Source organism: Balaenoptera physalus (genome assembly GCF_965194825.1).
Source record: "Balaenoptera physalus genome assembly, chromosome: 4".
Classification (NCBI taxonomy): domain Eukaryota; kingdom Metazoa; phylum Chordata; class Mammalia; order Artiodactyla; family Balaenopteridae; genus Balaenoptera; species Balaenoptera physalus.
In genome coordinates, this window is record NC_138891.1 from 114,217,701 (window position 1) to 114,234,062 (window position 16,362).

A 16,362-nucleotide genomic window follows, 5' to 3' on the forward strand; every position below is an offset into this window, starting at 1 on the left:
TCACCGGGAAAGACAGACTTGCTGATTTAGCAGATGATTAAAAGGAGTTAAAGTAATTAAGCAATGGCATTTATGAAGATTAAGAAATATAGCTAGTTAACAGATACTATCAAAGAAAAAGTGTTCATTTGGAAACCTGCTGAACACAGCATTGGCTCATAAGTTGTTGTAGTTTATGTCTGTTTGTTTGTTCTTGTTATGAATTCAACATAGTTCAGTCTCCATTTGCCAGGAAATATGTTGAAATAAAAGGAGAATCTAAGTAGCTTGTTAACACGGAGGTTTTTTTTTTTTCCTCTCATTATAATGAACCTCAATCCTACATTTATGATTTTTTGGTAATTATTATTCAGTGAACTTTAATATATTCACAGAGAAATCACAAATTGATGTGACAGGCGGCTGAAAGGGGCTGAAAGAAGGTATAAGTTACATGAGTCAAGCTTCAGGATTTTCTATGATAATTTTTTCTTTTCAAAAACAGTAACCTCTAGTTACTTAAGGTGTAAGAAAAAAAACCTCTCGACCAAAACCATTTTCTAATTCAAATTCAGTTAACTTATTGAGTGTCCTGCTTTGTATAGTTCGATAATGTGGTTGCAACTGGAAAACATAAAAATAGGAAAGAGTGGTAAAAAAATGTTGACCACCTTTAGCAAATGCTGTACAAATTTGACAATTAGCACTACTCTTTTTTTTCCTGGGTACTGCTGCTAGCTTCCTGTTTTCATACCTGTGAAACAAAGCCAGCCACTGAAAGACCCCAAAGCTAGGGAGGTCTTCATAAGGAATAAATCCACTTGATTCAAGAATTAAACCAGGGCATGTTTTTGCATCCGGGGCAATTCTGTCTAAATCATACCCCAGACATTCATGAAACAGTCTCTGGCATAAGAACATTCTCTCGTGGATAAATCTGGAACCTGATGATATAACCACCTCTCTACATGTGTATATTCATGACGGTAGACTTCAGCTTTCTCATTAATCAGATCTTATGAAAATGCTTATTGAGCATCTTCTGTGGGTTCTGCACCAGCCTCTGTGCATGAGCACGTGCACAGATGTGCTTTCTCTCTCACACACACACATGCACACACATATAAAATATGTCTAGTTTCTGCTGTAAAGGAATTTTCAACCTAGGTAGACCAAATTATCAAGGAGGAAATGATGGCAGGGATCTCTCAGTACCAAATGCTAGTTTCTTCATCAGGACTGAAAAATTACAAAGTTCCATTTGGAAAGCTCGCTAAATCATCATACAGAATTAACCTTCTGAATGTAAAAATAGTATAACAGTGAAATGGATTTATTTTAAATACCAAATGGAAATGATCTTTTTACCAAATAAAATGACAAAAAATGCTGGAATGTTATAGAGGCAACAGTTAAATAAAGATCTTAGGGTTAGTGCTCAAAATGACAGTTAGATACACAATTTTAAATTTATTTATTCATCAAACCTATTTATTGAATACCTACAATGTGACAGGCAGTGTTCTATTTGCCTGGGATGCGTCGGTGAGCAAAGTCAATAAAATTTCCTGTCCTTCTGAACGTTACATTTAGTAGGGGAGATAGAAGATTAATAATAAACATTTTTTAAAAAGTCAACTCTGTAGTAGAAGCAGTTGGTGAGTGCTTTGGAAAAACTAGAACAGGGTAAGAGCATCAGGAATGCATTAGGAAGAGGTCTCATTTTCTAGCCATTTGTGAGTGTGTGTGTGTGTGTGTGTGTGTGTTCCATGATCCAGTGTGGTAAGAGAATGAACAGTGAGTCAGACTCTTGTACTCACTTCTCTGATGCCATCCCTTAAACATTGGATTCCCTCAGGCATCTCAGACTCTGTGAGCCCTCACTGTACCACCCAACTCATCTGGATAATGACACCTAAGTCAAAATGTCAAGTCATCCTCTTTCCTGCATCTATTACTGCATTTTGTTGATCCTACCTTTTTCTCCCTTCACTATCGCTGTATTGTTTCACTTCAAGCTCTTTTTGTCCCTTGTCTAATCTGTTAAAAATGCTCCCAGCAGTCCTACCTTCATCTACCTTCATTAGAACTATTTCCTGTTAATTCCCTTTGCCCATTGGAGCCAGAATGAAATTTTGAAATGCATATGGGTCATGTCTCTGAGCTTCTGAAGATCCCAGTTTTCAGTAGAACACACCATATTTAAAATAGCAAGTCCAAATTGGGCAGAGCATGTGAAACCCACAACCTCTAGGGCCTTGTAGGCCTCCTCATATCTCTGTGTGCCACCCCCTACAATCCACTGTGTCAACCCACCTGCCAGTCACCAATATTGCATTCTCTTCTATGCACTTATTACATCAGCCTGGAATATGTCCCCCCTCCCCTTGTTAGTTGGCTGAGGTTCACCTGCTGTGTCCTCCGTGAACTCTTTGTGCTGTATAAATACCACAGTTAAGCACCTAATAAGAGGTAATGCAATTATCTTTTGTTTATATCAGGGGTCAGCAAATTATGGCTCTTGGTCTGAATTTGGTCTGACACCTGTTTTTGTAAATAAAGATTTATTAAAATCCAGCCAGACTCATTTGTTTACATATTGTCTATGACTGCTTTCCCACTACAATGGCAGAGTTAAGTAGTTGAAACAGAAAATATATGTCCCATGAAGCCTAAAATGGTTGCCCTCTAATCCTTTATAGAAATAGTTTTCTAACTCCTGGCTTAAATGATTGTTTCCCACAATAGAATGTGAGATCCTGGAGTTAGAGGCTACGTGATTTATTAATCAATAATTAAATGCATGAATTTTTGTAATGCAATAAATGTAATTTATTGGATTATATCCATAAATTCAATATATGAATTATTGATCTTTGAAAGATATCACTAAAAAGTATCTAAAGAAGGAAGGGATGAGTTATTGAGTAAACAAATGTCAGAAGACTTGAGTTCAGTCCTTGATGAGAGAAAATTTTGGGCCCTGGACATTTTCCTCTGATAAAGGAGAAGGTTGAGAGAGAAGGAGAGCCTGAGAGCTCTCCTCGTTCTCAAAACTGTGAATTCTGCTCTTCACATAAAAGGGAAAATGAGGATTGCGGTAAGCAAAGAGACCTCTTCTCAACTTAAAAAGGGCAAAGGATTTGCAATGTAATCCAGTGGCAGATCATGGATATTAAGTGGCTGTTTCTATTCACTTGTTCTCCTCACCTCACACATCTCGATCTGCTCTTCCAAACAAAAATAAACTAGTTAAAATCCAAACCACAGCAGAAATCAGGAAACAGCAGAGAAAGCCTGAAGAAAAGCATAGGAAAGTCAGGCTAACCAGGTCGAGAATGCCAATAGCACATTTCCTGGCAGTGGGAGGTGAGAAAGAAAGAGTTCAGACCTTGCTTCTCTTTGAAGGACTGACCACTCTCAGCTCTATCCCTTGCTTCTTCCTGGGCTTCAAAATTCTTTCAAGCTATCAAAAGAAAGAGGAGACAGACTATAGGCAACCCTTGCTGCTAGGCCCCTTCACTACTTTCCCCAGCCCCTGGACCCTTTAGTAGTAGTATTTTATTTTGTGGTTTAGGAGTTCAAATAGGTTTGTTTGTTGTTTGTTTGTTTTTGGAGTGAGTGATTGGAATATCTGGAGTAACAGGAGCAGAGGAATTGAAGGTAATTGCATTTGTCCTCTTTTCCTTTGTGACACAAAACTATCCCCTTAATATAAACTGGAAGTTAAATATGGTTTTTGAGAGCCCTAGTCTCTTCCTTTCCCTGATAATATCTTTTTGAAGACAAGGAAAAAATAGGCAAAACTCACATATATTAGCATGAAAATATAACAACTAACATATTATATGGATATATATGTATAATATGGTTGCATTTTTATGTATATAAAATATGGTAATATTATATACTATTTCTGACATATATTAATCCCTGTAACCAGCAGTGTGTTTTGCTTTTGCTTCATTTCTTATTTTTCGGGCAGCTAAATCTGTCTCATACACACTAGATCATCTTAAATGCATAAAGATAGCTTGAGAGATTGTTAGTTTTTAAAGACCTAACACCCTTATCAGAGTAGCTACATATGACCTTGACTTCCTCAGAGTCCTCTGAAATATACCCATGGCATTTTAAGATTCATTATGGGCCGGTAATCATGACCCAACCTTCTTCCCTAAATAATTAGCATTCCAAACACAAGTCTGAACTGAAAGCTAGGATGTGAATTGTTAATCCTACTTCCTGTTGGAAAGCTCCCATACATATGAAAAGTTCTTTCAGCCTCTGATGATATCAAAACGTTCACTTTTAAAAGTGTTTTTCTGAGGGAATCGTAGCATAAAAATATTGTCTATTCCTTTTGAAACACGTAAGATAGATAGGCTTGACCCGTACTTCAAACATCCTATAATATTTCTACAGTGTCAAATACGGAGATTTATTTTTAATAACTTAAAAAGTGATAACACACTTTAAGTTCAAGAGAAAATAAGGAAAGCTAAAGACTACTAAATGCAGAATTTCTATAACCAACATTGATTTCAAAAGCTCCAGATATCTGTGATACAGCTTGCATTTAAATGTTTTAAATTTTAACAGGTCAGCAACATTGGTCTTCAAAGCATATTTTTATCAACAATTTTAATAGTTAATTTATTCAGTTTTAACAGCGTTACTCTGAATGTTAAGACTTTAGACATTACTCCACTCTTCCTTTTATTAAGAATGTTTGAGGGTTTTAGGAAATTCCAGCACTCTCCAGTATATGTGTTTATAGTATTCTGGCTTAGGGTGTGATTCTACAGACAGGCTACTTGGATTTGAATCGCAGCTCTGCCACTCACTCACTTTGTGTACCCATGCACAAGTTTCTTAACCTTTCTCAGGTATCTCAGTTTCCTAATCTTTAAAATCTGAGTAATAATAGTAACTACTCTGTAGATTATTAGAAGGATTAAGTGAGTTAATGCATATAAAGGTCAGAACAACGCCTCACTCATTGTAAACAAAGGGTAAACATTCACTTTTATGACAGATATATGTATACACACATATATACATATATATATGTATACAGATCTATAACTTATAAATCCATATTTTTCATTTGAAGTGAATTATTCCTCAAATAACCATCATTTGCATAGAAAGTTTCCTCGGTTGACTCTCTGTATGCCAGCATAGGAACCATGGTGAGTGAAATGTCAGGCTCTTGCTTCCCAGGTAAATGAAAGCGTGGTTATTGCACTTTAGCAGAGAAAATGAAACCATGAAGAAAATCTTTTCAGACTCTGTAGTGCCAGTCTGTTTATTGTGGATCTGACAGTACATCATGCATCATCACCTCTTTTGCTGGATTATCAAATGGAGTCAGTATTGGAAAAGGACCTCAGGATTTCCATTCCTGGACTTCAGTCTGTGTCTCTGGCACTGGTGGTCCGGGGCTGCCATTAATAACTGCTGATGTACTTTGCATTCCCAATGCACAGTGAAAGAGGATTAACATCTGTCGTGCAAAAAAAAACCATGAACGCTGATATGTCTTGCAGTGGACATCGTTTTACCAGATTTAATTCGGTAGCTTTCCTTTGTTTATATAGGATTTATGGCATCTTACATTGTCACCATCAGAAAATGTTGACAAGCTTACAGAACTGTGCACTGAAACACTGATGAGGCTCTCTGCAAAATGTCACAGAGCCCCAAACTCACTATCTCTGAAACATGGTTCTGAAGAAAAATATGCAAATGTGCTTACTGTGAAGGATCCTTTATCTCAGTAAAGAAGCTTGTTCCATTTTTTAATGAAGTTGTGAGAGGGATCATTATTTTTTAATGGGTCAAAAATTAAGAAATGCAAACTGTCTTAACGAGAATATTCTTTACGCTACTAAAACACTACAAAATATAAGTATCCACGTTTTTTAGATCCCATGTTTGATTTTTAGCCACTGTGACTGAAGGTGGAGTAGAGCATTACAAATGGTACAAAATTGGTCTCACCGTTTACAACAGGATGGCTATATGAACTGAGGCGTGCCTCAGAACATTACGTTATAGTTGCCTTGTCTGTAAAATAAAAGGAATTATTATATCTTTCAGCATAGTGGACCAAATTATTTGTGAGAATAGTGAGATGAAGAATTTTCTGGAATTCTGAATAGGAAATATCATTTGCTACTTATATAAAACTTGCTTTTATACATATTTTTTTCTTTAGGCCAGGACTTCTCAACATCAGTGAACCTGCCACGCAGCCATGGCTGGCAGACACGTGGCCTAATACTGGGAACAATCACAATGACTGCTCCATCAACTGCTGCACAGCAGGCAATGGAAACAGCGACAGTAACCTGACCACGTATAGTCGCCCAGGTTAGAGGCACAGAGACAGCCTGATAGGCAAGCTTGGCATTGTTAGGAACAAGCCATGAGGAGATAACTTTCGTTTTCTTCTCCTTAAACTGAAAAGGAAATTTAATCCACATTTTCATGAAATAGTAACCGTTGTTTAGCAAACTAGCCTGATTCGAATATTTTCTCCATCCCTGTATCTCCACACCTCACCCTCCACCCAAAAAAAGTTTCTCAGTATGCAAAGGGAGAATGGAGAATATAAATTCTAGAATAGATAGCAAATAAGGAAAAATGAAATTATACAAAAGTATTCCTCTTCATAAGAATGTATGTAATTATAATTTTAATTGTAGTTATTTATAGTATTTATTTTAAAGATTTTAAGAATAAAGCAGATCAAAAGATCCATAGATCTATAGTTTGAGTGAACCAAATTTTTAATAGCAGCAACAATAATAATAATAATTATATGGTGGTAATAAATAATTTTAAATGAAAGCTAACTGAATGTCAAAATTAGATTTTTATAGTATACTAGTAAATCCTAAGATACAAGAAATATATATCTTTTGCAGGTGTGTATACTAATACTAATTTTGTGTTGTGTCTTTTTGGTTCAGAAATATGTGTGGTAAATTGCTTGTTAAAATCTCATGCTAAAACATGACAGTAAAATTTGGATGTAGCATATGCAAAGGAAAAAACAGAAAATTACAAATAATTCTTACAAAAAACCTTTTAACATTCATTCACAATATAGGAAATATAAAAAGAATCATAAAGGATCAAAATATATGACTATAGAAGTAAAATAACCCATGGAGTTAAGGAAAAGGGAAATAGAATATGGCATTTAAGTAAAAAGTGTGATGCACCATAAAGAACAAATCATAGTCTCCATTGGATATGGATATGGAAATGATATATCCATGTGACCAAGTCCATGTTCTCTAGAGGTCCATATTCTAGTTGTCTAGGCGAAGAAGTGCTCACATAATTATAAGTAAAAGAAAGATTATGCTGAGCCCAATAAAAGAAAAAAATCACAATATCCATTTAAATTAATATGTAGAGCTGTGTTGTCTAATATGGTAGCCTCTGGCTTCAGGTGGCTATTTAAATTTAAATTTAATAAAGTACCATTTAAAATCCAGTTCCTCATTTGCACTAGCCACATTTCAAGTGCTCAGTAGACACATGTGGCTAGTGGCTATCATATTAGACAATGCAGAATAGAGCATGTCCATCATCTGAGAGAGTTCTATTGGATGTTACTCATATGGAAAGAGTGGCAAAGAAAAACAAGATTGCCAAAACCATATTGCCATTAAAAATATTGTTTAACCACTATTATATAAAACTTAATACCTAGAAATTAGAAATAAGAATTACTAAAAGCCAGATTGATCAAATACCCCTCATCCCTGATCATTTGTTGTTGAAATGCAGGGTAGTTGAATTCAGTAGGATAGAGAATTTGCAGATTTTTCTTAAAACTATATTCATTTTTACATCTTTAGTAGTGACCGTGTTAATTTATAATTTTTTAAGATATCCAGTTGAAAACTAATCCTCAAGGTGACCTGTTAATGTTGCAGCCACTATGAATTAAAATAGTTGTATTTTTACTATTATAACTTGACTAATTTTTTATTTTAAAAATGTTTTAATTTTAAATGATGATTTTAGTTCTTCCTGCTGTTTGAATATTTTCAGCTACAGGCTTTGAATATTTCCTATATATATATTAGTTATTTCACTCTCAAATATTTAAAGAAAGGGAAAATTAGAGTGAAATTGAAATATTAGACATATTAGGTATTATTTCAGGTGTTACTTGATAAATTGCCCTGGCTGCTATGATTCATTTTGCCATCTTTATTGTCATTTTATACTTCTTGAGGTGTCATTATGAAACCATGAAAAATGATTATATAACATCTTTTCCTGATAATGATTATCCTGCATGACCAAGGGAAAAAACTAATAAAATTCTCCTGAGCACTATTTACCTCTGTTCCTCATATTTTTTGAGTAGAGTTATTTTATAAAATATTGAAATCTCAAGTTCCTTGATCCGAGGGCAGAGGGTTCTTTTTTTTTTTTTTTTGGTCTGGATTCTTAACCTATAAGCTTAACTAGTAACTTCAAATAGTTCAGTAACTCCAGACTAGAAAATTTTAAGTTGGCACATAAAGATATTCATGTATATATTATTTTAGTGCAATTCCCATTAATGGGGTTGTTAAAGGAAAATTATTTAAATTGGGTGCATTATTTATAAACTGTGTAACACTAGCAGAAGTTCAGAATTATTTAGGCTCCATATAAATTACGTGTCCTCTCTTATTCACTCAATTTTTCTTTAGAAAGAACATTTGACTATGTTCTTTAGAAAGGACATAAGAATATTTGGTCCTTTTTATTCATTATATTTAAGCCCATTTTTACTTTATAGAACAATTTTACTGTGACTCACAAAGCTACTTACAAGGAAATTTAAAACGAATAACCATGCAGAATGACTTTTTCCTTTTCCTCTCCATTGCACATAGCTGATTGTATAGCAAATTATAACAACCAACTGGATAACAAACAAACAAATCTGATGCTCCCTGAGTCAACTGTTTATGGTGATGTGGACCTTAGTAACAAAATCAATGAGATGAAAACCTTCAATAGCCCAAATCTGAAGGATGGGCGTTTTGTCAATCCATCAGGGCAGCCCACCCCTTATGCCACCACCCAGCTCATCCAGTCAAACCTCAGCAACAACATGAACAATGGCAGTGGGGACTCCAGCGAGAAGCACTGGAAACCATCCGGACAGCAGAAACAAGAAGTGGCACCAATTCAGTATAACATCATGGAGCAAAACAAACTGAACAAAGGTGAAGAGCCTTGCCTTTATTCCCATCCTTTTCTGTATTGGCGTCCTTAACCCTTCAGCACTACATGCCGAAGCTTGTCTGGAACTAGCATGTGAAATCTTTCTTTGGTCACTAAGGTTTTCTTATTTCTTTGGTTTCAAAATTTCCAGTGTCAAAAAGTTAATTAGCACAACAAGAATCTTGGAATATTGATTTTATAATAATATATAAGTATTTTCAAATGGCTTGAGATTAATTTAAATTTAATCGTAGGTGAGGGATTGCTCAGGACAGGCAATCTTTTATTCATGAGGCAGATGTACAACCATCACAATACCTCACATTTTAAATAAATAGACTCTCCCATTCTTTCCACTCGAGAATGGAAGATAATTGCTTCTACATGGTCATATAAACGAATGGCTTTTTTTATCAAACTGAAGAAAAATAATTAAATTAAATTTGAACTGGAGAAGTGGTTCAATCTGTTATATTTCTCCTACCTCATGTGGTTACTGAGACTGCTGCAATGTATGATTGCAGAACCTAAATTTCTTTGGGTAGCCTGATTTGAAGTCTGTCATGATAGAACTTAAAATAAATTCTTAGTGTTAGCTTGTTGCAGCAGAATAATATTTTATGGCCTGAAGGAAATGTTTCTCTGTTACAGTATGGGTGAGTTGGAAGAGATAGGTATTTGATTTCTTTGTAGTCCCTCAGACTACTGCTTTAAAAACATGATTTGTAAAGTTAGACCTCTGGAAATAAAAGGATTGCTCCGATTTGAATAGGTCAGGGCAATTGTGTATGAGTGTCCAGGTAAAGGATACATTTAATTACAGATAATTGGAAACACAGATTTCTTTTTTTTTAGGTTTGAGCTGGGAACAACTTATTATAGTTGGAGACTGCAAAAAAGATAACTTAAGACAAACATTTCATTTAAGTTAGTGTTATATGTTTTAATTTAATAATACAGTTATCTTGCTTTTTTTCCCCAGTTTAAGGAAACATTTGATTGGTATAATAACCCAATTCAATAAACATTTATTTTTTAACCATTTTTTTCTCAAAGTATAGTTGATGTACACTATTATATAAATTACAGGTGTACAGTATAGTCATTCACAATTCTTAAGGGTTACACTCCATTTATAGTTATTATAAAATACTGGCTATTTTCCTTGTGTTGTACAATATGTCCTTGTAGCTTATTTTATAAATAATAGTTTGTAACTGTTAGTCCCCTACCCTTATATTGCCCCTTCCCCTTCCCTCTACCCACTGGTAACCACTAGTTTTTTCTCTATATCTGTGAGTCTCCTTCTTTTCTGTTATATTCACTAGCTTATTGTATTTTTTAGATTCCACATGTAAGTGATATCATACAATGTTTGTCTTTCTCTGTGTGACTTATTTCACTTAGCATAATATATGAGTTCATGACAAAGGCTGACCAAGATGAATAGGAGAGTTTCTGTAATTGTAAAGTTTACAGTGGGAATTCAAACTATTGTCATATTATTCCTGTATAGTATATGGCTTTATTGTGGACTTTAGAAAGGTCTGACAGTCCTCTGTACAAATATTTCAGAGCTCTGATTTATTGTTTATACTGCTTATAAACAGACTTGGTACGTCAAACTATAATAAAGACACTGGACTGCAACTAGCCTGACAGATTATTACTCAGTACATTCCAGTGGTGAGTTTATCATTTGGATTTTCACCTCTGCCTAAGTAAGCAGAAGCATTTGTGGGAGACTGAGATACTTCATTTTCTTAACATGGATATATTTTTTATTAGATATAATCTTCCTGGCAAGTTTCAGTTTTATGTTTTATTTTATTATTTTATTTTTTAAAATGATTCACACACATGACATTTTCCCAATTTCTTGTTATTAAAATTATTTTGTTACTATATTTTTAAAGATAAGAAGTCAAGCAAATCTGATTTCTGCCTTAGCTAATTTATAAGTATTTTAAAAGAAGAAATAGTCCCTGGTAGGATTCATTCTGGTTCATGTGTAGAAGATGAGGCAATGAGTTTGTATTTTATAAATCTTAAAGGAGACATGTTTTAAAGATCTTTATTTTTTCTTGACCTTTCATTCTGAACACTTACGTACATTTTAGCAGGTGATCAACATGATAGTTTGAAAGCTTAATCGTTGGTAAATGATTGAGGCACCAAAATAAATGTTTAATTTTTTTCCCATCTGAAATGTCTAGATTATCGAGCAAATGACACAATTCCTCCAACTATCCCGTACAATCAATCATATGACCAGAATACAGGAGGATCCTACAATAGTTCAGACCGGGGCAGTAGTACATCTGGTAAGTAAGGGAAACCAAGGAGAAAGCCAATCTCTCCTTTAAAAGGATGGTACATTTCAAGATTACAACTTGAGTGCTAATGATCTGATATGTGTATATGACATGTCTAATCACTTTATATGATTTGAATCTTCCAGGGATGGGTCTTCTCTCTGCAATTTGAGGGACTGTTCACTCACTAAACCATTTTTTTTTTTAACATCTTTATTGGAGTATAATTGCTTTACAATGGTGTGTTAGTTTCTGCTGTGTAACAAAGTGAATCAGCTATACATATACATATATCCCCGTATCTCCTCCCTCTTGCGTCTTCTCCTCCCTCTTGCGTCTTCCTCCCACTCTCCCTATCCCACCCCTCTAGGTGGTCACAAAACACCGAGCTGATCTCCCTGTGCTACCATTTTTTATGTTCTATTTGGTAACAAAGATTGAGGCTCCTATTTTCCTCCTTGTTAAAAACCTTTATTAAAGCCAGAAGCATGACTTAATCTTTAAAGGCAGTTGAAACTTTTTTCCATCTCAGCAAAAATATAACTTAAAAATGTTGCACATATAGTTAATCTGCTAAATATGTTACCATTTGAAGGAAGGCTATTAAAGCATATAAAATTTGAGTACACTTGAGCAGAATTAAAAACCTAAGCGATAATATCTTGAGATTTAGGTACAGTTGGAACCTGCCTCAGTTTATAATCTCTCTACTATCCCTCACTCAGTTCTTGCTCTAAAACCTCGTAAAGCAACTTCCCAACTTCAGTCTTTAAGTGCCTCAGAAGCCACATTGAAGCCTCTTCCCTGTGGTCTTCATGCTGTTGCAGCTGTTTGCCAGCTGTTTTCCTGATAGAGGTTGCAGATGTGAGCTTGCTGGTACTTAAGTCCTGTTTTTCTAATTAAAGACGGTTCATTATTAGAACTAACATGTGGCACCACAACAAGTCATACCACAGTGAGAACAAAACCAATTGATCTTGACTCTAGTTTGTTTCTCCAGGAGAGGGTAGAAATATTACTTCCTAGCAACTGGATTAAAGTTGCTGGTAGGTGCTTTTAGCCAAATGTCTCTAACTCTCTTCTGTAATGGATATGATATTTGCATTTTATCATCTTCCCTTGACTAAGGCATGCTGATTTTGCATTTTCTAGGCTGTGTTTTATCACTGATTGAAATTGTTTCTATTTGAATTAAGGATCTTAGAAATAGCTCCTATTCCTTTCTAGATCTACTCTTGTTCTACTATATATGGTTTGATTTTTTTTTTTAACAATCAAATCTTATCAAACAACTTTTTTTTTCTTTTTCAAAGTAAGTAAACCCTAAATTAAGAGAAAATTTTCAAGGATGTACTCTTGGGAAAAGTATATAAAATATTTTCGTGTTTGATATCTCATGCCGTTTCTTCTTTGAATTCTTAGCCACTTAAAGAGAAAAACATGTCTTAATGGAAAAAAAATGATTCTAGGTTGTTAATATTCAATTGACTTTCTTCATCCCTCAGCTTAGATACATATGTGGTAAAAAGATACAAAGATGTGAAATCTGATGGTAATTAGGGGAGAGAATGAAGCAATTAAGTGTAGGAGAGACTTGTGATGTTAGGCCTTTCAGGACAGATGGGTTTGTTACAGTAGATGTATGCCAGGAAATCAAGAGGAAGGTATTGGGGATAGTCAACTCCACAATACATGCATAGCCATTCCAATACAGGACAACTGAGTGGAGGAAGAGAGAATGGAGACACATAAGAAGAAGCCTGACAGTCATAATTTATGAATAACAGCATGTCCCTCAGCCCACACTTGGTGCAGTAACATACCAGTGCAAGAACATCTGGCTTAACAAACACTGCCATTTGCAAATTTTCAAGTGACTTAAAAAAAAATAAGGGTCATTGAATATACTCAGACTTGTCTCATGTACCATGTAACTTGGAGCTGTTTCAGAAAGGTTTAAAAAAAAAGATCAAGACAATTCACTGAATTTAAGGGATCATATGAGAAAAATAATTATAGACTCATTGTCTATAATTTACATAAGAATCTAAAATGTATCATATTGGAGGAAGAGGATAACGACCATTTTATCCCCAAATATCTTTTGACCTAAAGTTATTCTAGAATGAATATACCAAAATGTGCAGCTACCTATGTTTAAAGAATATGCCAAATCTAATATCAGAATTTGGGGAACTTGAATAATTGAGCTATTCTGAACTTCTGAGAATGTTCAAGCAACACTATTTCACCCTAAGCCATAAATTTATAGAAACAGTGGCTAAAAACATTTCTGTTCCTTTTTAAAAATCATTTTTCTGCTTCTTTTGTTGTTAGATATATTAGTTCTTCCAGCAATTGTTTTCATCTGCACCTGCCTTTCTGATGAAAACGAGTAATTTCATTGTGCCTAAAACACTTCAATGGACAAGTACAAATTATATATACTCAGTGATTTAATGCAACAGTGGAAATGTAATAGATCGTATCTGTATCATATTGTATTTTAGGTTCCAGCAATTAAATAATAGAAAGGCAATTCAAAAAATATGTCTTCAGCTCATTTGTTTTAGATGATAATCCATAATGCAATTAATTGCTGTAAGAAGATCACTATTAATGATATGACTTGTAAAATTCATTTATGATTTTATTGCTTTTTCCCTATTTATTTTGCAGTTAAACTTGGCAATATTCTGCATCTTCTGTCGTACAAAGTGCTGTTTAAAATTAATGAAGAAGAGTGTGTTTATCTCTCTCAATATATGATTCATAAGATCATATTTACAGAAAATAATTAACCTGTGGATAATAGAAAAGATTTAAAGTCCAGAAGTGAAAGATTTGCATTTTATTTCTTTTCAAGGGAGTCAAGGGCACAAGAAAGGGGCACGGACACCCAAGGTACCAAAACAAGGTGGCATGAACTGGGCAGACCTGCTTCCTCCTCCCCCAGTGCATCCTCCCCCTCAGAGCACTAGTGAAGAGTACAGTATTTCTGTAGATGAAAGGTAAGAGGGATTTTAGAACAGAGGTAAGTGGAATAATATGATTCCTTAAACCCATGTTAAGTCATCGTTAAACTCGATCACCAAGGGAGACTGACTCCTAGGGTCCATGAACATCTGTCTCTGAATAAAACATTTGTCTCTGAGCTGTTGTTAGCTCAGCACAACTTAAAAACCCTCCTCAGTGTTGCCAAAAAAAGGAATTTGCATCTTGGAAGCTTCTTTTGGAACTAAGAATCATGAATCATGAATACACACACACACACACACACACTTACGTCTATACACACACATAGTTTACATATTTATATTTACAAATATTTTACATCGTATACACGTAGTTTACATATATGATCATGATTATATATGAATTTATATGAGATCACATATATATCGCTCTCTGTATATGATTTTGTATTTTTCAAATATCAGAACTTCTGTTGCACATCTCTAAATTTTCATAAAATAATTGTATGGATTTATACCACAGCCACAGTATCCTGAAAACTGTTCTTAGATATTATCACACTCTGCTGAAAACTGTAGAAATTTAAACTTACTGAATTGTCTCTCTCAGGGATTTAACAAGTGTAAATAATCCACACGACAGCAATTAGGAAGTTAGCGTGCTTCTTCCTCACTCCAGATTCTGTAGAACTGGACATGGTCCAACCCAACAAAACAAAACAGCTTCACTAGTGTGATCAATGGAGAATTAACACAAAAAATACAAATCGACCTGAAAATACATTCTTTTTAATGACTATTATAGAAATGAAGACATTTTTCTTTCATTCTCCACAAAAAAACAAAACAAAACAAAAAACAGTTTTACAGTTCCAACTATACCAGGAAACAAAGTCTCTGTACTTTAATTTTCCAATCACTGAATTAGCGAGTACTGCACCATTGCTCCTAGGAGAAATGCAGGGTTAGGTTCCTGCAAGCCTCTGGTCACAACATTTTTGTCTGTCCATCCATACATAACCTTGTTTTATGTGTGTTTTTGTTTAAAGACACCATATTTAATTATGTTGATTCATTAACATTGAATTCACAGCCAACAGCACTGTAAGTTATATCTAATACACATATTTTCTCCATTAAGGCACATCACTGCCTTCTTGCCCTTGGGAACCCTAGACAGCCCTAAAGCACTACACTTGGGGGTCATATTAAACAGGGAATTCACCAACATAAAGCAAAAAAAAAAGAAAAAAAAAAGAGAGAGAGAGCGAACAACATGGCACTACAGGCCATGAAAAGGAGCTGAAACAAGAAGGTGGAGTGTTGTCTTGTTTGACCTCAGCTAGGAATGTATGCATCAGGTGACTCAAATTTTTTGCTTCTCTGCACATATCCATGAATGACCACAAAAGTGCTATGGGTATTGACTTTGGGTTACAACTTTTTTTTTAGCAAGTAGGTGAATCTGCAAATATGGAATGTGCAAATAACCAGCATTGGCTGTATCTTAAAAAATTCATTTCCTAGGCTATATTAACAACATTCATTACTATTTTAGTCCACCAAAAATAGGAATAAAATGAAATAAGTCGATATAGTTTAACAAAAAAAAAACAAGGGATGCAACTGTGCCCCAAAGAGAAAGGCTGATTCTAACTGAGAAGAATGAAGCTTTCCTGATTTGCTGCTTTTGTTTTTGAGCTTAACAAATGAGAAGTTTCTCAATCAAGAGGAGGGGGTTTTGGGACATTGAGACTACAGAGTGATGTGGACTAACATGAGAACTAATATGAAACACATGGTAGAGAGTGAGAGGAAGCTGGGATGGCAAGTGTAAGCCAGAT

The 16,362-nt window shown here is 34.7% G+C and overlaps 1 protein-coding gene across 1 annotated transcript in view; it reads left to right on the plus strand.

The window, feature by feature from the left end:
* Window positions 1-16,362, plus strand: part of ROBO1 (roundabout guidance receptor 1) — a 913,964-nt gene that overhangs the window by 865,197 nt on the left and 32,405 nt on the right. The window contains exons 21-24 of the mRNA XM_082460666.1: window positions 6,203-6,357; window positions 8,895-9,230; window positions 11,445-11,552; window positions 14,410-14,554. Of these exons, the coding sequence (XP_082316792.1) occupies window positions 6,203-6,357; window positions 8,895-9,230; window positions 11,445-11,552; window positions 14,410-14,554 (744 nt within the window). The remainder of the gene's footprint in view (window positions 1-6,202; window positions 6,358-8,894; window positions 9,231-11,444; window positions 11,553-14,409; window positions 14,555-16,362) is intronic.